The sequence below is a fragment of the Ictidomys tridecemlineatus genome, chromosome 12, assembly GCF_052094955.1.
Source record: "Ictidomys tridecemlineatus isolate mIctTri1 chromosome 12, mIctTri1.hap1, whole genome shotgun sequence".
NCBI lineage: Eukaryota > Metazoa > Chordata > Mammalia > Rodentia > Sciuridae > Ictidomys > Ictidomys tridecemlineatus.
The window spans coordinates 83,366,842-83,389,771 of NC_135488.1; the positions used below are offsets into that span (position 1 = coordinate 83,366,842).

At 40.5% G+C, this 22,930-nt stretch overlaps 2 protein-coding genes across 6 annotated transcripts in view; one reads left to right on the top strand and one right to left on the bottom strand.

The window, feature by feature from the left end:
• The window catches only part of Fbxo11 (F-box protein 11), an 87,122-nt gene extending 85,766 nt beyond the window's left edge, over window positions 1–1,356 (top strand). For all 3 annotated transcript variants that reach the window (XM_078029243.1, XM_078029242.1, XM_005324484.4), the window contains exon 23: window positions 17–1,356. In XM_078029243.1, the coding sequence (XP_077885369.1) occupies window positions 17–146 (130 nt within the window). In that variant the 3' untranslated portion in view covers window positions 147–1,356. The remainder of the gene's footprint in view (window positions 1–16) is intronic.
• Msh6 (mutS homolog 6) lies at window positions 1,323–21,368 on the bottom strand. 3 transcript variants are annotated; one of them, XM_013358255.4, is made up of 10 exons: window positions 20,940–21,368; window positions 12,415–12,614; window positions 9,090–9,259; window positions 4,971–7,512; window positions 3,566–3,834; window positions 2,677–2,794; window positions 2,341–2,430; window positions 1,916–2,070; window positions 1,610–1,809; window positions 1,323–1,486 (listed from the first exon to the last, which is right to left on the bottom strand). In XM_013358255.4, the coding sequence occupies exons 1-10, from the start codon at window positions 21,173–21,175 to the stop codon at window positions 1,405–1,407; spliced, it is 4,062 nt and encodes a 1,353-aa protein (XP_013213709.1). In that variant the 5' UTR covers window positions 21,176–21,368; the 3' UTR covers window positions 1,323–1,404. The 3 variants fall into 3 exon arrangements, with proteins under 3 accessions (XP_013213709.1, XP_077885367.1, XP_005324537.1); XM_078029241.1 differs by having other exon boundaries at window positions 20,924–21,368; XM_005324480.5 differs by having other exon boundaries at window positions 20,913–21,368.
• Between the last annotated feature and the right edge of the window lie 1,562 nt (window positions 21,369–22,930).

Genomic DNA, 22,930 nt, shown 5'->3' on the forward strand with positions numbered 1-22,930 from the left:
TTTCATTTTGCTTTAGGTTTTTCTGTGACTGTGGTGCTGGAACACTGTCTAATCCTTGTACATTAGCTGGTGAACCTACACACGATACAGATACATTATATGACTCTGCTCCACCTATAGAATCTAATACATTGCAGCACAACTGAATTCCTTCCCTAAAGAAAAAGTCCTGCCATTCTAACACCATAACTTAAAAACTTTTTTTGTTTTGTTTTGGAAGAAGATTTAAAATATTTGCCCATGCTACAGGAAGAGACTGTATTAAAAATGGATACACAAGGTCAGTTGACACTATGAAGCTCAAGCTACCAAAAAGAAAGTGGCAATATATTGACTCAGGATCTCAAAGCTGGGTGTTTTAGCATTACTGTGTAAAAGACTTTTGAAGGGACAGAAGTGAAGAAAATAAGCTGCAATTTTGTACAGATACCAACTTCTGAAAAGCTGGTGTTTTTACAACTAGCATTGAATGCAGTCCAATTTGCAGTAGTAATCTTCAATAGACAAGCAGCTTTGTTGCTGCCTTTATGGACATGGGTACCAATTGCTTTTGTAATATGGTAAAAATGTGAGCTAGCACTTCTGCGTTTCTTTTGATTTTTTTTAACATGTATTCAGATTGAGAAATATGATTTTAATGCTTTAATCTCATGTAGTTTGTTTTTAATTTCAAGCAAAATCTTATTGTACTTGAATGTGCCCTGTTTTGTTAGCACACCTAGACTTGCTGTAAACTGTACTCATGTCCCAGTATGTACGTTCTTTCTATGAAAGAGAAAACACTAATCTTAAATTATATCCAGCAATGTTTCTGGTATCCTTTAAGAAAAGTTAAGACTATTATTTCCTTCCCTTCCCTGTGCAGCATTCAAAATCACCCCTAGAAAAAGTGAGTGTTTTATTGAGACTTCCTAGGAAGGGATGCACTGTAAAACAAAAAGTATTCTTGTAACTCAGTTTTGTGAAAGGTAAAAACTACTATGTTTTAAAGTACACTTTAGAAAGTCTCTTCAAAACAGTCCTGTATTTGAACTCTGTTCATAGTTTTTTTTTGAACAGTTTAGACAAAACTGCTGGAAATTAAAACAATTTCCTGCATTAAGCTGAGACCAGTATATATATATATACAGCCCTATACAGTTTCATAGCTCCCCCTCCCCCATTTATGTGTATTGGTGACAGTGGGTATAAACAGCCTGAAAGTGTATGCATGTACCATAACATCTAGACTTAATATATTGTGGAGTATTCAATAACCATTATGTAGAAGGTAGGTAAGAATTAAAAGGGTTTAATTTCCTAGAAAGAAAATGGAAAAATGGTCATTTTTAAAAAATAAAGTTTATTAGATCATAATGTTGTCTGAATTTACCACCTTTGTCAAGTCAAAGCTTCCAATGTAGTCTATAACTCTTTAATCAAACTCAGCAACTTATGGACAGCTTCAGCATCTAGAGTCGACCTTTCACTAGCCAGGCAAACTTCCCTTAAAATAAAAATAAGAGAGGTTTTTTGTTTTTGTTTTTTTTTTACTTTGTCACAGTGCATCATCCCTCCCTCTTTACCATTTTTAAAAGAAAAGGCTAGTTGTGGATCTAAATATAATTACCGAAATAGTCGTAGTGACTGATTCATCCTCTCAAATTCTCTTGCTTTTCTATGTCCCTTTTGAATGACTTCCTCTGGAAGATTAGCAAGCCTTGCTGCATTAAAGCCATAGCTCTTAGGACAAGCTCCCTTAATGAATTTATAGAGGAAGGTAATAGTCTCCTGGCTTGGGTCTTCACACTCATTTTCTACCATGCATGCCTTAAAGAAAAATATTTTATCAGCTATGTTATGTGTTAGCAATTGAAATGTCAGTTGATATCCTCAAAAAAGTGAATAATTTTTTAATAAAACAGTTTGCACATACCATATGTCCTAGGCGCACAGCAACATTTTTAGAATATTCTTCTACCAATGAATGATAGTGGGTAGAAAACAATGTACGACACTTTATCGTCTCAGCAAGTTCTTTAACAACTGCATTTGCTATTGCTGTCCCATCAAATGTTGCAGTACCTCTTCCTGTGAAGATATAAACTACATGTTATAAACTGCCTTTTTAATTACAAAGGAATACTACAGGGGAGAGGCCCAGTAAGAACAGCCCTTGGGGAATAGAATTTAAGAGTACTTCCTATTAGTGAAAAGTATTCTCATAATTTTAATAAAGCTGAGAAATCTAAAGCCTTTATTAACAGGGAATCAAAAATCTCTTGCAATGTAAGGGATGTCCTTCATATAATCTAGAGAAGTAGTTATTTTGAATGCAAACTTCTTTTTTTTACATCTTACCTAATTCATCCATAAGCACAAGGGAATGGGCTGTTGCATGTGTAAGTATGCTGGCAGTTTCACTTAATTCAACAAAAAATGTACTTTCACCTAGAAAAAAGAATCGTATCACAAAGGGATAATTATTTTAAGAATCTTATTAATAGCAGATTCACTCTGTATAGCGTATCCAAACCTACCACAAGCTATTTAATGATTTAAAAGATTACATCCTAAGAAACTATGAAATCCTTAGAACCTAAGTAATGTTAATGTCTGAAGCAATCTGCTTTGTATAACACAAAAAAGAAAAACATTTCTTTTAAAGCTTGTGGGGGCTAAAGGGAACCAACTCACCTGACATTATTCTATCTGAGGCACCAAGTCTAGTAAACACTCTGTCAACTGGTGTGAGCCTACAAACTTCAGCAGGTACATAACAACCCATCTGGGCCATTACAGCTAACAGGCCAGCCTGTGAACATGGAAGGTAAAGGTGTTGAAGTTTCAATAATTAATATTAACAAGAACCTATACATTACCTTTATTAAGAATCTGAGTCTAGCTTCACAATCCTATAATACCTCCATTTATGATAATTGAGGATTAGGGAGTGTCAACATGCTGAGGACCTCTGGCCTACATACTAATCCCACTACACTAGTGAATCCCAACCTTCTAGGAGCTCCTCAAGACCACTGATGCTGAACCAGCTGAACCAATCCTGGATCAAAAGAATCTCCTTCAGTCAAATGCAACCCCTATATTTTCTGTAGCCATTTTTTGGGGTTCTCAGGATTTTTTTCAAAAAGCTGAAAACTACATACTGTTAAGCCTCTGACAGTCAGCAAACTATTTTTCCTTTACAACCTTTTAAAATGTAAAAACAATGCTTGGTTGCTGGCCAACCCCTGACATCTAGAGAATCAAAAAGGCCATCATGCCTTCCCTAAAAAGCAGTTCCCAGTAGTCATGGGTCTTTTACAAGGATTCCTACCAAAAGGTGGGCACTGGCAATGCATGCACTTAAGTGTGTACAAGACCTTGGGTTCAATCACCAGCACCAAGAACAAATAGAGGAATGTAACCTGCAGTATTTCAAGCGTTCATAATCCTATTCAACCAAGTCAAAGAGCCTCATGACCTGAAACCTACCTCGGTCTTATTTGGTGCTTAAGGTTGAACCCAGGAAACACACAACTGAGTTACAACCCCAGGCACTTTCTGATATATAAGAATAAGTTACCTGTCTTATGAGTGTAGACTTGCCCCCCATATTCGGTCCAGTAACAAGCACACAATAAGCTTTGCCATTTTCTTTCTCTTCTTCCTCACAGCCTATTAGAATGTCATTAGGAATAAAATCATCTCCAAAAAAAGTCTTCGTAATGCAGGGATGTCGTGAACCTTTAAGCTCTAAGAAAGGGAGAGTGTCTTCTCCTGGTAACAGAATCACTGGGCGACACATAGGACCATCACCACCTTGACTATAGTTAGCCAGACATATTAAGACATCTGTCAAAGAAATAAAAGTGAGACTTCATTTAGGGGGAGTGAAGATCTTGACAGGTAAACTCAGACCTCCACTGGATAGCACAAACCCAGCTTCTTTGAAAAGTCATCAGAAATGCATTTCACTGAGTGGAAATGGTAATGTTTTATAACACTTTAATGAATATTTCTAATTTTTCCCTTCAAGAGAGTTAAGCTCTAACATCTATACCAGAAGACTGTGAAGAGGCGATGTAATCCTGGGGCTAACATTTTTTGGGGAAGCACAATGTTCTGAAAGTTGGTATATTAGATATTCAATCTTGGTAGCTAGATCAATTGACCAATTTTAAACACCTGTACTAACGATTTTTAAATTACCTGATTACCAAGTGCAGTATACTACAACAGAAGGATGCTACTTATTCTGTACCATTGGATACAACAGTTTTGTGTGTTGTGTGGGATGTAGTTCAGTAACAGAGTGCATGCTTAAGGTCCTGGGATGGAGCTTTCCACCCCACCCCATACATACATACATACATACATCATACGTACATAACACACACACAATCTGGGAAAACTATGGTTGCTGTTTTTAAGCAAATTTTTTTAAAAAAGAAAACTATAAACCTAAAATATGAGGAAAAAAAATCTCTAGACACATTCATTGCTCATGAAAGTACACAAATCAGGGCTTTTTTTTGTACTGGGGATTGAACCCAGGAGTCCTTTACCATCCTGCACCGTTCTAATTAATTTTTTTATTTTTTGAGACAGGGTTCCACTAAATTGCTGAGGCTGGTCTTAAACTTGAAATCATCCTGCCTCAGCTTCACAGAGTCACACGGGATTACAGCAAGCAGGTACCACCACGCCCACCCAAAACACGGCTTTTAAAAATCTGGGTAGAATGCATATATAAGGCTCTGGTCATCCCCAGAACTCATAAAAATGCAGTAAAGAAAGCAAGGTAATTGGTTAAAGAGAAAAGGGGAAGCTTTGGGTTAAATCGCTGTGGGCAACCTTGTCACGTTGCCTAGTGAGGCAAAAATACGCATGTGGATACATACATACCTTGTTAATTAGACTGTGGGATACACAACTAGGACACAGCATTACTAACCAAGTCTGAGCAACAAACTTATTCAAAGTCTTACCCAATACTGCAATGCACTCTACAGCAGACTGCCAGTCCTTGTAATTTTTATCAAAATTATAGAACAGTCGCCGCATGCAGTCCTTCAACGATATATCTCTGCGTTCTTCAGCATTTATCAGATTGGCCAACTTCTTCTCAATAGTTTTGGTCCAGTATCGTTTACAGCCCTTCTTGGTAGATTTCAGCTCATATTCTTCTGGCAAATTATGGGTGGTAAAATTCTCTGGAATTTCCAACTGGTAACGGTTCCTACCAATCCCCCAATATACTATGGTCCTACAGCCTATTCGATTGCGCTGTTTCTCTAAGTATTCTAAGAGGCTCTGCTCATTTTCTCGTATGTCGGCAAGCGCTTGGTCATAATCAGAGTCAAATCCTGCTTTGGGAGTAATCAGTCCAGTCTTTCGAGCTTTTTCGTGGTCAAAGGCTGTATCCCATCGATTCAGTTCTGAAGTCAAATCAGGGAAGCAGCCTTCAGGATTTTTTGTCTGTAGAGTAACGACCTGCTTAAGGATTTTGGACTTAAAATCATCAACAACTTCTTCCATAATTCCTATAATTTTACACATTACTTTGAATCCTTCAAGTGCAGAAAGAAAATCAATGATCTTTTTTTTGCTATATGTAGTTTCTTCATACATTATAGCCCTGCTATCAGGGTGGTTCTGGCTCTTTAGGGGAGAACCAACATTATGAATTTTACTCAGTAGCCTCTCAAGATCTGGCAGCTTCTTTAGAAGCTCTGTAACTTCAGAGATTTTGTCAGGCACGACGATGAGGTCTTCTATGGCATTTAGACGGTCATTGATAGCAAAAGGGCTACACAGCGGAGCACAAAGCCACTGTTTTAGAAGCCGTTTACCAAAAATAGTATGGCAAGTATCAATTCTTTCTAGCAGGGTCCCTTCAGTAGAACCATTTGTCCCATTTACAAAAATCTCCAAGTTGTTTAACGTCACTGCATCTAGCACCATTCGTTGATTAGCTTTAGTAAATTTAGCACCAGATCTTGTATTGACCATGTCAGAATCCAAGGGAATATATTCTTCGAAATTAGCCATGGATAAAAGCTCCTGATCAATAAGGCATTTTTTGAGGTAGAAGACACAACCACCTAGAGCAGAGAGGGCCAATTCACTTTTTTCTCCTGGTGTCAGCCCAATGGAATCAGACTCTGAGGTCATATCTTTAAGTACCTGGGGCAACATCACCCCACTGTCCTCATTTAGTTTTTCAGTAAAATAGCCCTCTTCAAGGAGAGTTCTCAAAGTTTTAGCTGCATCCCAAAATTGGGACCCTGGTGTCAGACCTTCCTGAAGAGAGGAGGATAATGAACTCTTTAGAATTGTCTTCGTCTCCACTGAGAGATTTCCTTTTTCAAACAAGACTTGTACTGGAGGATAGTGTGCTACTAGAGTCCTAAATCTGGAACAATGACGATCATCTGAAAACTGACCTATGAAAAACTTTCCCAGGGAAGTATCAACAAAGCACACACCATACATGCGAGTGTGGCCAGAAGAATCTTCCTCTTTTTCTTTGAGGCTAAGAAGATATTTACTGTAGTTCTCAGAGGGATCACCTTCCAGCACACTATAGGTCTGTGTACCCTTAGTAATGATCCTACAAATTTCTCTCTTCACCACTCTATCATGCTTAGATATATGTGCCATCTTTCGGCATCGTGCCTCCATCATCTCAGGAGTTTCAGTCTGTTCCACCCGTGCTACTTTATAGCCCTTCTGTACCAGGGAATCTGAGTACCGGCCAAATGCAATTTCAGGAAAACCAGAATGGGCCCAGTTGCCTTTCATGAATACCAGTCCCAATTCATTGACTCCAATAAGAGCATCCATGTGATACAGTTCGTAAAACTTCCCCACCTTATAAAAGATAACAAGATCAAAGTTCTGAGACTTAATCTGCCACCACTTCCTCATACCAGGAGTACAGGAATTAAGGAAATCTTCGGGCACATAGAGTGTGGATGCATCAAAATCGGGGTGATCAGGCCGCCTCCTATGCTCATCTCTTCTCTTTTCCTTCTTAAGCCATTCTAAAGTTTCATGATACCAGGTAGTGGGGCGACTACTATTATCACCCCCTCCACTAACATGGGCTTGAGAATCAGAATTTTGAGGAGCAGAGAAAGCACTCAAAGTATTTTTGGTTTCTGATAAAATGCCAGCTGCTCTTTTGGTGGTTGAGGGCATTTCTTTTCTTGAACTTTTCCTTTTAAAAGCACTACTTCCTGTCACCATTCTCTTACGTTTTGGAGCAACTTTGACAGGGCTGTCCAGGCCTTCACTCTCGCTATCCCCCACTCCACTGCTTATTTCATCACTGCTTCCTTCCTCCTTAGCATCTGGTTTGAATTCCACATCAGAGCCACCAATGTCACTCTCAGAGTCTGATATGACCCTCCTTTTTTTTACTTGACGGCTACTTCGCCTAGATCCTTCCATCTTAGGCTTCACTTCCTCTTCACTCTCAATTTCATTATCTTCTTCACTCTTATCTGATGCATAAGTTGCACCTACCTGCAAAACAAGGAAAGGTATTTAAAAACAAAGAACTGGGATGTAGCTCAGTAGGAGAGTGCATACATAAGGCCTGAGTTCCATTGAAATCTCTCATTATGCTGCAACTTTTATACACCTCTAGAAATGAGAAGCTGTTTTCTTCCTCAAGGAATATCGATGTCAGTTTTACCTAACATTAAAACAAGTGTCACACTACAGGATTGATTGCTGTCATGAAAGTTCTATCCTATACAACAAAAATTAAGCTTTAGCATGAACATGTACCACAGACTAGTAAGTTATATCCTTATTAATAGTCAAGACTGTAAAAATAATTTTAATTTCCTCTTATCTGACAGCTTTATTTCAGGATCACCTCTCCTCCTAATAAATAGACATTTTATAAAACCACTTTATGCATTCTCTAGCTAGGAAACAATTAGTAATCTATACTGGTTCTAATGCTTGCTCTTCCACAAACCAGCTATATCAACTTGGTCATGGCACACTGTCCTACCATAGATCTCTTACACTATATATATATAGAGTAGTATTAGGGTTAACTGTTCTAATTACTATCCATTTCTAAACCTAATTAATGTTGTAATCCTTAAGCTCAATCTTAAAATTAAAATACTATGTAAACTTGCTTATTCCCTTTCTCAACTACAAGAAAAAGGAACAGAACAAAATTGAACTTAGAATCTCCTTTGAGATGCAGCTCATTAATTTCCTATGGAATGTTGATCTTGTTTTTTTTTTTTTTGCTCTCTTTGTTCATTTCTTTTAACAGTTTTAATTCAGTTGAAACAAATGTTGTATTCCAAGGTTATTTGAAATCTACTTTTACCAATGCAAGATACAAATAATAATGATAATAATAAAATAAAGCTGGAGGATCTCAAGTTTGCAACCAACCTCCGAAACTTAGTGAGGCCCTAAGCAACTTAGTGAGACTCTGTCTCAAAAAATAAACATGGTTGGGGATGTGACTTCAGTGGTAAAGTACCCACCCCAAAAAAAGTATTAGAACTAAAAGCATAAATCTAGAGAATTTTAATTACCATGGCATGACTACACCCTCATATAGAAGCCTACTAGACTCCATGACCAATTTTATGAACATGTCCTTACTGTTCCTTTCTACTTAACAAAACATACTACCTCTTATAACATATGCCTTGTCCTGCTAGCAGACTTTAAAAAAGGACACTAGTAGTTGAAATTCTAAAAAATCTAACTTTCCAAGAAAGTACAGAAATGTGTGTATTTATGTGTGCACACTGCACGCATATGCATGTGTGTAACTTCTATACTGGGTATGATATCACATGCCTATAATCCCAGCAACTAGGAGGCTGAGGAAAGAGGATGGCAAATTCAAGGCCAGCCTCAGCAACTTGGCAAAACTGTTTCAAAGTAAAAAAAAAAAAAAAAAAAAAAAAAGGCCAAGAGATAGCTCAGTGGTAAAGGGCCCCTGGGTTCATCAATCCCCAGTACCAAAGAAGGAATTATCACACATTAATATATCCCTCCCCCTACCATTTTCCCCATCACCCTTTTAACAGAAATAACAATTAAATGTAATATCCTACCTCCATCTCTTCCTCCTCTTCTGGCTCTGAGGGCTCATCACAAACTGCCAATTCAAGCCTCTCAGCCTTGTCTTTATTTAAGGCTTCATCTGCACGTTGCATTGCTCTAAGTATTTCAGGCTTTGAACTGTAAAAATGGCCTCCCTTCTGGGCCTCCTTTGATTTTGAACCTAAAATGGATTTATTAAAAAAAAGAAAGAAATGTATTTATAAATAAGAATTTACTGGACAGTTGGCTCAATTACAACATTTGCCCAAATGAACAAGAATGACAACAATCAGCTAGGTGTGGTGGCGTGCTCCCCTAATCCTAGTTAATTGGCCTGTAGTTCTGGGCCAGCAGGGAAAATGTATAATTAGCAAGACCATGTCTCAAAAGAAGGGCTGAGATGTGATTTAGTGATTAAGCATTTGCCTTAGCATACACAAGACCCTGGGTTCAATCCCAAGTACTATTAAAAAAGAAAAAAAGAATGGTAACAATCCAGTATAATTTTTAATGTCCCATTATTCACAGGAAGAAAATTTTCAGGAGAAAACTACCAATGAAATTGAAATCCCAAACTTTACCTCCTTAAAGTCACCCTGTTGAGTTACTAAGGACCTTTCATTTAAAAGTCAATCTTCTAATGTTTTTAAGACCAGACCAAGGCCCTAAATAGGCATGGGACACCTCTTTATGTAAAGCAAGACCTGTACATGTGGTCTGAGAGCCAGAGATAGTCAGATCCCACATATTTAAATAAAATAAATGAATAATCAAATTAACTGTAAAGGGCCTACCATTTTGGGACTGTAATCCGGTTCACACTATGAATATATTTAAAAAAATTTTCCCCCACAAGAATATCAAAATGCACCTTTCAAAGTTATATTTTAGCATTAATTCCAGTGGCTCGGGAGACTCGGGCACAAAAACCACAAGTTCAAAGCCAGCCTCAGCAACTTAGTGAGACCCTGTCTCTAAAAAAAAATTTTAAAAGGGGGCTGGGATAACTTTATCCCATGCCCCTGAGTTCAATCCTTGGTACTCCCAAAAAAATCTGTTTTAATGTAAAATCTTTCCACGTGGCCAAAACAGCACCTAAACAGGAATTGTTTTTCTCTCATGTAAAATTCATTTCACAGGGCTTGGGGTGTGGTTCAGTGGTAGAACACTTGTCTAGCCTTATATGAGGCCCAGAGTTCAATCCCTAGTGCCACCAAAAACCAGTTTCATTGTAATATTAAATGACACTTCTATCCACTCAGCAAAAGGTTAGGTACAGAGGATCACAAATATAATATTATATTTCTTTCCCAAGGGACACAGCTAGAAATGGAAATGTCTCTGTTCTTATAATCATTATTGGGAAGAAAAAAAAAAAAAACTCAAATGTCTGAATCAAACATATCCAAAACATAGTATTTCAACAGAACAAAACAACTTTTACGTGTTACCTACAACAAATTAAAGCTATAATTTTCCATCTCTCTCTCTCCCTTTTTCATTTTTATTAGTTGCTGATGAGTTTTTAATTTTATTGATTTGTATGTTATGCCAAGAATCAAACCCTCATGCTAGGCAAGCGCTATACCATTGAGTCACAATTCCAGCCCTCTTTTTTTTCTATTTGGTACTAGGAATTGAACCCAGGGGCACTTTACCACTAAGCTATATCCCTAGCCCTTCTTATTTTGAGATAGCAAAATTTGCTGAGGCTTGCCACAAACTTGTGGTCCTCCTCCCTCAGCCTCTAGAATTGCTGGAATGATAGGCATGCACTACTGTGCCCAGCTCATTTCCCCAATTTTCAGAAGAGGTGCACTAAAGGTATGAGCAAGATAAACTGGATAGTGAATCTTAACTTTTCCCAAAATGCTTAATGCAGCTGCACTCCATGTACCACCCCCTCCAGTCCCCCCAACCTATCTAGAGATAAAATTGTTCCAGAGAACACTTGATACAATTTCTACAAATCTAAGACAAAAATTCAACAAAAAAAGGCAAACTATTTTTCACCCATGCCTCTCAAGTGATTAATATGCATGTACTGAAACAATGCTATCTTTTTTTAAAAAACTAGGGTTAGGGTTTTGGACCTGGAACCTTGTGCATGCTAGGTAAACCAAGCTACATCCCCAGCTCAGCAATTGAGAATTTTAAAAGGCAAAGAGCAGGGCTGGTGGTATACTCAGTGGTACTGTGCTTGCCTTCCATACATAAAATATTGGGTTCAATCCCTAACATATCACATGCAAGCCACAACATATCACATGCATCACACACAGGGCAAAGAACACTATGTACAGGAATAATTTTATAAAATAATGACAACATAAATATTAACATTTTCTTGATCTCTCTTTAAGTCATTCAGCACAGGCTTTTTTAAAAGCTCAAAACTATTCCTAAAGAAACCTCATTTAATTATGAGTAAAGTATCAGGAAATAATTTACTTTGGTCAGCTGGCCAAGTTTATAGAACAAATTAGAGAAGACAGAAAGAATCAAAATTTCCTTATTCTCCACCCATTCTGTATATATCTTTAGCTATCTTCAGTCTCCTCCACCTTCTGTAGGATGAGCACATGAACAAAGGTTTTGTTTCCTAGGTATCTCTGGGAAATCTACCCTCATTCTGATTCTACAGAATGGAGCTAAACAACATATTAAATTGTCTGAAGATCAAAGACAAGGATTTGTTCATGCCCTACTGTATAGTGGGCAATATTCTGAAATCATATTTTGTATGCACAGTATATACCAAGGGTACACCAAGTAAGGCTAACTATGCAGGACTGCTTACGTGCGATAAAGCTTGGCCTTGGGAAAAAGTTATGGTTCTAGATGTGCTCGTGGGTGACAATTTTGAAGGCTAGTGTGCATCTCTGTCATAAAAAATGTCACTGATCTATGCCTTACATCCTGTTCACATTATCTGTTTTAATAGGTTCCTTCAAGATGGTGCAGCTTACCTTTCTCGTGTTTGAATTTCCTATTTTGGTTACTAATTTCAATGAGATTATTTTCCCTTTAAAAGCTTTTAACTGCTGTAACTCATCCAAGTACAGAAATAAAAATCCCAAACCAGGTGTGATGGCACATTCTATAATCCCAGCGACTTAGGAGGCTGAGGCAGGAGGATTACAAATTCAAAACCAGCCAAAGCAAGTTAGTGATACCCTGTCTCAAAATAAAATAAAAATATAGGCCGTGATAGAGTGCTTGCCTGGCATGCATAAAACCCAGGGTTTAATCCCAAATACTGTCAAAACAAAACAAAATCTTGGCTAAACACAAACTCTCTCATGTGCACGCACACATCCCCACAATGACTCTTACCTGTATATGGCTTTAATAGCCTTTTGCTAACCCAGCCCCTTGTTGGGCTATCATCAAAAAACTGTACATGAACACGGACTGATTTCCCTTTCTCGCGGATGAATGTTCCATCAAAGGGGTGGTTGTAAACCAGGCAAGGCCACCAGGGATAACCCTCCATCTTGGCCCAAACCAAATCACCTGGTGAGAAGTCACAAGAACTGTTGCCAAAAGAAAATACATGAGTTAGTTAATATTGAATTACTTCAAAGGCAATTACCTACAAATAAAAAGTAAAATAAACTAATATGATGCTTTTTTTAAGTTTTAAGACAGACAAATACAAAAAATTCTGGTATTGAAGTAAGAAACTACTTCTCAGAATCAAAGTTTCAAAACTCTAGGCAAACACAAACACAAAAAATTCTGGTATTAAAGTGAAAAACCATTTCTCAGAATCAAAGTTCAAAAACCATGAAAGAGCCAGGCCCAGTGGTGCAAGCCTAAAATCCCAGCAGCTCAATAAGGCTAAGGCAGGAGGATCACAAGTTCAAAACCAGCTTCAGCAACTTAGCGAGATCTTGTCACTAAATAAATAAATATCTGAATATGTTTCTCAATGGTTATGCACCCCTGTGTTCAATCTCTGGCTGAAAAAAGCAAACTACAGAAGAGTTCTGATAAAATGATATTGGCAGGATAAAGACAGACTTCATTAATATAAAACATACCTTTAGCTAATTAATTATGTAACATTAGACTTTGCTTAGAATCTGTTTCCAGTTAAGCACCTATGTATTCCAAACACTCCAGAAGCTACCTAGCATTCTACCATCCTCTATCTCCTAGTTCTATGGAAAAACTGAAGTCAATAAATGCCCAATGTGCCAAAAACAGTGAGTATATAAGCCTACAAAATTAGAAAACATACATTCTTCATAACAGCCAACTTACAGCCAGACATAATGCATACACCTATAATCCTAGCTACATCAGAGGCTGAGGTTCAGAGGTCAATCCAGACAACATGGTGAGACCTGTCTCAAAATTAAAAAAGGGGAAGTGGGTTCGGAATATACCTCAGTGATAGAGCACTTGCCTATCATGTTTGAGGCCCTGGGTTCAATCCCCAGGATGGCTGGTGGGGGTAAGTAAGGCATGACAATGATTTAGCCATGAAGGCTCTTCTTTGAGAGGAAGGAACAGGAAAAAAGCAAAGAATCTAGGTAAGAAACTTTATAAAAGAGACCCACAGTAATGGAAAGGCCACAAACAGCTGATAATCACTAAGTGTATTAAACATCAAGATTTTCTGGACCTGCTTGGAGGTCTTTATTGAAGAACTATGAAATTAAAATAAGCACATTACAAACAAAATTTTTCACACTTCTGAAAAGCAGACAGTTGACACAACATGATTTAGACCCAAATATGAAAACAATATTTATTTCTCCAAAAATTTGAGTGTAGGGCTGGGATTATGTATAACTCAGTGAAAGTACATTCCAAGCTCTGGACTCAATTCCCAGTTCAAAGAAAACAAAGTAGAAAAAAAGGGGGGAGGGGCCACATAAATACAGAAACAGAAAACTTCAGGCTAGAATAATTAGAAGAGACATAAGACCAGATATATGATTTCAGCTTATATCCTTCTCAGGAGCCTGTGCAAGTTTATGAATATTGCCGGTCTCAACACTTAGGGTATCTTCAACAGAAAGCTTTGCCTTCACAATTCAAAACTCTACGATAGCTCTGTTTCCTCCTAACATATCAGTTAACAAGGAAAACAAAAACAAAACCTACTATCGCCACATGGAATACTATGTTCCCAAGCTTCTTTGTGCAGTTTTATAAAATAATTTTTTTCCCTAAGCTATACCACTTTATTCTACTGCTAAAGAATCTGAAGCCTGCCAGTTAACTTCTGAAACATTAGCCAGACAGAGCAAATAAATGGCAATGAACACATGAAGCATATTTCAGGCTTCAAACGTGTATTGATGAAGCCATATTTTTCTGAAGGAAGGAAGGGTTTAGTCACTGGAGCTGGGAGCAGTGAAGCACGCCTGTAATCCTAGGGGCTAAAGAGGCTAAGGCAGGAGGATCATGAGTTCAAAGCCAGCCTCAACAATTTAGCAAGGCCCTAAGCAACTCAGGAAGACCTTGTCTCAAAATAAAATACAAAATGGGGCTGGGGATGTGGCTAAGTGGTTGAGTGCCCCCAAGTTCAATCCCTGGTACCCCCAATCCTGCAAAAAAAAAAAAAAAATACAGTCATTAGTTCAAGCCTGTCTGCATAACTTAATGGCAACTAAATTCCTTTAGAAATGGAAACTACAGTAAGGTTTTGGTGTGTATACAGTGCAGCTTTAACCTGATCACAGGCCAGGAGGAGGCAGTTCTCCCCTTGGTGTGTTGAAATTTTAAAATACCTAAGAGTTAGGCACTGAGACCAAATATGGACTGAGGTTTACAAAGTGTTCTTGGTCCCTAAAACTGAAAATGATTATGTGTACGAGCCTTTCTCTCCCTCCTCCCTGTCTGAACTTACTTATGTAAACTAAGGACCAAAGAGGGACCCAACTGGACAGTAGCTATTTCATTTTGCACATATCTACAGGGTTAGAAATGGAGTTAATGCATCAGAGATTGACAAAAATGCACTTCTTAGGGCTGGATACCTCAGTGGTAGATAAGCACAGAGCCCTGGGTTTGATCCCCAGCACCATAAAAGAACTGCATTTTTGGTTGTTGCTGTGTTGCCCTGGCTAGTGGCTAGAAGTCCTTCCCAGCTCATCGGCCTCCCACCTCAGCCTCAGTTCCAGAGTTGAGACTACCATGCTCCCCCCCCAAAAAACCATACTTTTCTTTGCAGTACTGAGGACTGAACCCACATGTACCCTACCAGTGAACTACATCCCTAGCCTTTTTTATTTTATTTTGAGATAGGACCACCAGACCTGGCAAGAATGTACATCTTGGTTTACTTCAAGTTTGCCCTAAACCTGGTGAAATTCTATTTAAATTCTATTTTGCCTATTATGAAAGGCAAAAAAGATTGTCACAGCAGCTTCTGAAAAAAATTAAATGACCTGAGCAAAAATGTGAGATTGACAAACCTTCCTCATAAAATTCCTTTGTATCCTCAATTAAGAGTGACTCAGGGCTGGGGTTGTGGCTCAGAGATAGAACGTTTGCCTAGCATGCACAAGTACTGAGTTGGATCTTCAGCACCACATAAAAATAAAATGAAGATATTGTGTCCACCCAAGACTAAAAAATAAAAAAGAGTGACTGAGAGCTTGACACAGTGGCACACACTTATAATCCCAACAGCCCAGAAGGCTGAGGTAGGAAGAGCAAGAGTTCGAAGCCAGCCTTAGCAAAAGCCAGGAACTAAAGCAACTTGGTGAAACACCATCTCTAAATAAAATACAAAATAGGGCTGGAGATGTGGCTAAGGGGCCGAGTGCCCCTGAGTTTAATTCCCGGTACCTCCCGAAAGAGTTGACTCAGGCCAGGCAAAGTGGCACACACCTGTAATTCCACAGCTCCAGAGGTTCAGGAACTTAATGAAGCCCCAGTACCAAAAAAAAAAAAAAAAACCAGCCTAGGAAACAGTGGGTTATAAGCCAAAAAGAGAAATCAAGCAACTTAATAAAACTAAAGATTCAAACATGTCTCAAAATTTTTCTTTAATCAACATGTGTGTATGTATCTGTGTGCATACCTGTGTATATTCTGCTGGGGATCAAGCCCAGGGCCTTGAGCATAGTAGGCAAACACTCTATCCCTCAGCAACATCCCCAGCCTCTATTGTGCGATTTTCAAAAGGCCAAAATAAATGGAACATATTTTAATATTTGCAAGTATTGGGATTTTTCTTCTTTCTGGGGTGGGGGTGTGGGGGTGGTATGCCTCCTGACTAAGTCTCCTGAGCTGCTGGGATTACAGGTGTGTGCTTCCCCACTAATATTTGGATTTTTCTATCAACACTGCATACGGATATATGTAAATATAATATAAAATAGGATCAGAGTTGGCATTTGCTAGGAAGTGAAATCTGCTATATATACTCACTTGTAAGAGCCCAAACAATCTTATCAAGTCAGAGAACTATAAAACTGGCTCTCTTAAAACTTTCTCTTTATCAGTTTTCTGTTAATTTTACTGTAGTTTAATATCTGTCTACCTTTTCAGCCAATCCTAATATCTTTCTCTTTTCATTTAACTAGAATGTATTAATATGGATCTTCTTAGTCCTATGCAAAGTAAACAAGTGGAAAATATCAAAGCCAAAGTCAACTCACAACCCCCAAGTAATTATAAAATACCTTGATTCATCCCGAAGCCCAAGATGAAATGCAAAACATTAAAATTATCTTATGACATAAATAGGATTACATTGTGATTTTACAAGTGTTTTTTTAGAGTCATATTTATCTTAAAAAGTTTTTGGTATGCGTGGGATTTTAAAGATAGGAAAGGGGAAAAGCTAACAGCTCAAAAAAATTTTTTAAAAGCTTTTAAGCTTTCATATTCCAGCATGATGGTGTACACTGTGATCCTAGTGGCTTGGGAGGCTGAGACAGGAGGATAGTTTGCAGCCAGCCCCAGCAACATAGCAAGGGCCCAAGCAACTCTGTGAGATCCTGTCTCTAAATAAAATATTTTAAAAGGGCTGGGGATGTAGCTCAGTGGTTAAGAGCCCCTGGGTCCAACTCCTGGTAAACACACACACACACACACACACACACACACACACAAATAACAACAACAAAAAAAAGCTTTCATATATCCAAACCAATCTTAAATAAGTAAAATGCCATGTCCCCCAAAAGAGTAAGCTTTCATTTTTTTTTTCTTTCTTTCTTTTTTTTTTTTTTGTGTGTGTGTGGTGCTGGGGATCAAACCCAGGGCCTTGTTCATACAAGGCAAGCACTCAACCAACTGAGCTATAATCCCCAGCCCAAGTAAACTTTCAGATAAAATAATTAAAATCAATTTTTAAAAAGTTGCTAAATCTTGAGTCCAAATCCAAATATTTCTGTAAAAGGTTTAAAGTTTACTCTCATTATATAATAAGTGTGATATTATTTGGAATATATTGCTATAAATATTTTAACTATGTAAATTCTCAGGAAAAATACCTACAACTGGTACAGACAGTTTACTGTAAAAACTCTTTAAAATAAAAAGATTTGTCAGTTCTGACATACCCCATCTGATCTATGATGGGAACAGAGGCATACAAAAAGATTTTTTGTGTGTGCCAGGCACAGTGGCATCCACCTGTAACCCCAAGAACACAGGAGGCTGAGACAGGAAAATCTCAAGTTCAAGGCCAGCCTCAGCAACTCGGGAGGCCCTAAGCAACTCAGTGAGACTGTCTCAGAATTAAAAGGGCTAGGGATATGGTTCAGTGGGTAAAGTGCCTCTGGGTTCAAGTGGCAGTACCCCACCCTCCAAAAAAGATTTTTTTGCATTCATCAGCCATAATAGTTGTCACTGAATTGAGATCCTGAGAAATAAACTAGCTAAGATTTGCTCAGAAGCCAGATTTAAGGGGTCAGAAGGCTTGCATATTGCTATTATGACCTTGCTAAACTACAGAAAAACAAAGTATTAAGAAACAGGCCCAGATGGGCACAGGTGACACACGCCTATAATCCCAGGGGCTCAGGAGGTTGAGACAGGAGAATAGTGAATTCAAAGCCAGCCTCAGCAAAGGCAAGGTACTAAGCAACTCAGTGAGACCCTGTCTCTAAATAAAATACAAAATAGACTGGGAAAGACTCAACGTTATATTCCACAATTTCAGTTCACCAAAAGATGCCACAAATTAAAGGGACCATTCAGGATGGAAGATATCTGCATAACACATAACTGATAAGGTGGTAGAGGGAAGAATGGAAAAAGACTTTGACAAACATTAAAAGATGCCCAACATTTTAAAGCTTTCAACTAAGTCTCAGAACAAATAGAAATGTCTTTGCAGACCTCATCAGCCTATTGATTGGACCCCTGATATCTTCTCCAAGCTCTGTTCTCCTTCCTTCATTCCACCCATAATTTGAAGGTTTTCTTTCACAGCCAGATTCCCATCTGGTCCAAGACATAATCTGGCTGGCCCTGTTTGCCCTTCTGGTTTCATTTTACAGAGCTCTGTTTGAGTTCCAGGTCAGTTTCTTCGCTGTTCTGTTCACCGTTTCATACAGGATCCACAATGCCTAATATTTTGCTTGGCAGAGTAGGTACATGAATAATTGTTGAAATAAAGGGCAAATCTTTAAATACCCATCTCCTGGAGTCTGTCTCCAGCATGGGAGATCAAGTATATACAATCTTGAATGTAGACCTCAAAAAATAAATAAATTCTGTGCAACACGTATATAAAGTAAAATTTACAATAATTTACAATTTACAATAAATGACCAAGCGCAGATATGCATGCCTGAAATCCTGGTGACTTGGAAGGCTGAAGGCTGAAGCAGTTCAAAGCCAGTCTCAGCGACTTAGTATGGCCCTAAGCAACTAAGCTAGACCCTGTCTCAAAATTTTTTAAAAAGGCTGGGGATACTGCTCAAGCACCCGTGGGTTCAATCCCTAGCGCAGGCGCACACACACACAAAAAAAATCACAAACCAATAAATGTAATCTTTTAGTTTGGATGCCAGAGGAATCAACTCATGCTCGAATAATCAACACATCATGCATTTTTCCCATGAAGAGCCATGGTGGATGATACTGTTTCCCACAAGTAGATTCTACTAACAAACTATAAGGTTGGTTTGCTTTTGAGGTGCTGGGGATGACACCAAAGGTCTTGCACTCTAGGCAAGTGCTCTACCACTGACCTACACCCCAGTCCACAACTTATATTTAAACAGCTGGAAAGGGTCACTTAGGAGGATAATCCTGGGCTGGTATTGTAGATCAAGTGGTAGAGCACTTAAGCGCTTGCCTAGCATGCATAAGACCCCAAGTTCAAGCCCCAGCACCGCAAATACATAAATAAAAATTAAAGAGCTCAAATATTTAAAAAAATGAATAAAAGGGTAAACTTTTTTTTTGGTGGTCACGCCTGTAATCCTGGCGACTCAGAGGCAAGAGCAGGAGGCCAGCCTCAGCAAATTGGCGAGATTCTGTCTCAAAAAAAAAAATTTTTTTTAATTAAAACAGGACCGGAATGAAGCTCAGCTGTAAAGCGCCCCTGGGTTTAATCCCCAGTACCGAAAATAAAGAGGGTAACTGAGGCCCTGGAATCGACTCCCACCACCACACAAAAGAATATTGCTGTATTAGACTTTGAAAAACCTGAGAATTCCTGTAGGACACCTTAAACAGAACATTTGAAATCAATACGCAGAACCACTAACTAGCTCTCTGATCCTCAATTGTTTCTAAGCCTTCATTTCTTCATCCGTTCAAGCGTCTACCATTACACTTTGTGGCTAACAATCTCTGTAATACAGCAAAAGCGAGCTTTTCAAAATGTCGCCCGCCGTCCCAATAAAGGACCAGCCAAGCACTGGTACAGCACCGAACTACCCAGAAAGCAAAGAGGCCACCTCCGGGCGGACTCCCCCACAGCCGCGTCCACACATTCTTGCCAAGCAAGGCCCACCATCAACTCCGAAATTAGGTGCTCTACCCTCCCATGGAATCGGGCTTCAAAACTAATTATTTTTTAAAGTAACATCTTTTTCACTCGACACGAACTTCCACGTGCTCCAGAACAGCTTCTTGCCATTTTTATTTGTGTCTGTGCATAAGCTGTCCACCTACGAGAGGACCCTGCGGGATCCCAGCCCTGGAAGCGCTTCACACCCTGCCCCGCCCTCCCAACCTCACTCTACCCAATCAGGCCCCTCGGGCTGCAGGACACGCCCCCGGCGCTCAGCCAGCTTCCACCCCTCACTCCCCGCCTCTCCCGGCTGAGGGCCAGCAGACCCTAGGGCGTCTAGGTGTTGGGGGCTCTTATCTACACCTAACGGTGTACTTCGACCATCTCCAGGATCGCCAAGTCTCTGTTCCCGCTCTGAACTAGAAAACTTCTCGCGCTACATACTTTGCAGCCCTAGCCTCACAGCTGCGGGCGTCCGACCTCCTGGCAGGCATCCCTCCTCCCCTCCCCCGCGCCGCGCACCAGGCGAGCAAAGCGCCTTTCTCCTCCGGCCCCACCCCCGTCCTCCCATCTACCACATCTCGTCCCAACCCCGAGCTTCGTGCAGCTGCTCTTCCTCCCCCGGCCCCCAGCCTAGTGAAAAGGGTCCAAAGTCTTCCTCCAAAGTCTTAACTCTGCGCGCCTCCCCACCAACCTTTCCTCCTGCAGACTTATCTCCTCCTGTGCTGTTTACAAACTACACCCTCCCTAAGTGCTACAAACGCAACCCCTGAATTCTAGATTCCGTAGGCCCAGCTCCTCCGAGTCCCGGACCAGGCCACACAGCCGCCCTACCCCCGAGCCCCAGCGACCAGCCTCCCAAGAGCTCAGGGCCCCACCTCCGCCCCGCTACCTGGCCGGGACTGCGGGTGCTGCCGACCTCCGCAGCCTTCCGTTGAGGTTCTTCGCCTCAGGAGGCGACGCGGAGGACCCCAAGGGCCTGTGCCCAGGCCCAGCCTCGCTCCGGGCCACATCCCCGCCAGGGGAAGGGGAGGCCCGGGTAGCCGCCGCAGCAGCACCGCCGCTTTCGCGTGAGGCCCTGGTAGAAGCCTTGTTGGCATTATTCAACGCTGGAGACTTGGGGAAGAAGCTGTATAAGGTGCTTTGTCGCGACATAGCGACGGTAGGCGAGGCCCAACCGTTCTACGGGCGGATCGCTTAAAGACTCCGCATCCACCGCGCGGCTCCGGCTGGCGGGAAATCTCGGGGGGAGGCGCGTTCAGCCTCAGGGACCCTGGCCCGGGGGGCCAATCGGCAGGCGCGCCGGCGTGCGCGGAAGGCGTGAGCGCCAGGAGCCGCCCCCGGGCGCGCGGCAACGCGAGACGGGGAGGGAGAGGCACGCCCCGCAGAGGAGCGCGGGCTCTGACGTGAGCAGGGGGTCCCTGCTAGCCCCGCCCACGCGCCTCGGGGCTGGCGCAGACTGGATCTCTCCGGCCCAAAGTCAGCTGTCGCTGTGGGATGGCGCTTTCCGAGAGACATCTTTTTCTGGAACGGAAATGGGCGAGCTCGGTCGGTGCAGTAGCGTGCACCAGGGTTGCCTGATCGGCTTGGGACTCAAAGCTAAGCCAGGCGGCAGGAAGGGGCGCTGGAGCGAACCGCCTTCCGGCGCTAGCTAGCAAGAAAACCTGCCGGTGGGACTAAGATTAGGCGGGCTGTCTGTTGAACCCTGACGCAAAGAAAAGACCGGCTCCAATTTTAGATCAAATTAAAGCAAGCTTGCATTTGTGAACACAAAGAAAGCTGATCAGAAGCTCTCTCTCCTAATATGGGCTGGAGACCAGCCCCCCAGCTCTCCAGGAAAACGGTTTTATAGCACAAAAAGTTGCAAAGGGGGGTGTCTTGAGAACCTACAGTTAACAGGATTTTGATAAGCATAATACAAAGGCAGATAGTAGGCTAATGATCTACATTGCATGGTATTTCAAGGTAGGGAGTAAATTCAGATCCCAACATTAGAATTTATGAGGTGCTGCTGAGGTTTCAGAGAGGGTTGTTATCTGGTGAAGGGGTTGTGGGGGAGCCAGGATTTATGAGATGCCAGTAAGGTTTTAGAGAGGGTTGTTATCTGGTCAGGGAAAGCCAGACATGGGCAGGAATTCTAAACAAGTTTAGAAGTCTCAGTAGTTTATAGTAAAATAGAAATTAACTTTTTATGACTATGATGAGATGGTTCCCAATCTTAAAATGGATTTAGGCCCGGTTCATCACTGTCAGGAAGAGGAGAAATAAAGATGGAAATGGATGGAAGTCAGGATCTTTGGGAATAACCAGTCATGCTTGTGCCTTTAGTTTTATGAACAAAACCTCCAGCCTGTGTTTGTAACATATCAGCTAGAATGGTCGTATTTGGTGCTGAGAATTGAACCCAAGGCCTCACGCATGCCAAGCAGGTGCTGTAACACAGTGCTACAACCCCAGCCCCCCAAACAATTTAAACATCACCAAATTTAAAGACAATACAATGTGCCCACAAATGACTTATGACTAGACTGCATAATCAAAAAGCAGTCTGAACACAAATATCAAGTAATTATCATGGGATTTGATTTTTCAAAGAAGCTTCCCTGAAAACCTGCACATTTCTTCCTGTTGTGAGGAGATGGCTCAGAAAACACACGAAGGCTGAATTTGAAACAAATTAAAGAGCTTTATTACCTGGCCAGAGACACTTTCCTATAGAGACTGAAACTCTGTGGGAGAAGAGCAATTTCTTGGCCTGGGTCTTAAGGACAGAAACCACAGCTCAGGGACTTTCCTTAGCCTCACATAAGTAAGCCAATCATAGAAGCTAAAACAGCAATTAGCAGAGCTACTCAAGACAACCACATCTTGAGTTTAAATAGGTTTTAGACAATTGTATCTTGGGTTAGA

Bases quoted from the DNA above. Each gene is read 5' to 3' on its own strand.
- Msh6 (XM_005324480.5), bottom strand. From the start codon at position 21,175: ATGTCGCGACAAAGCACCTTATACAGCTTCTTCCCCAAGTCTCCAGCG. The intron at 3,835-4,970 runs GTAAGACTTTGA...TTTCTTTGACAG, and splicing joins AGAGTGCATTGCAGTATTGG to ATGTCTTAATATGTCTGGCT. The intron at 1,487-1,609 runs GTAATTATATTT...TTTTATTTTAAG, and splicing joins CAGTCACTACGACTATTTCG to GGAAGTTTGCCTGGCTAGTG.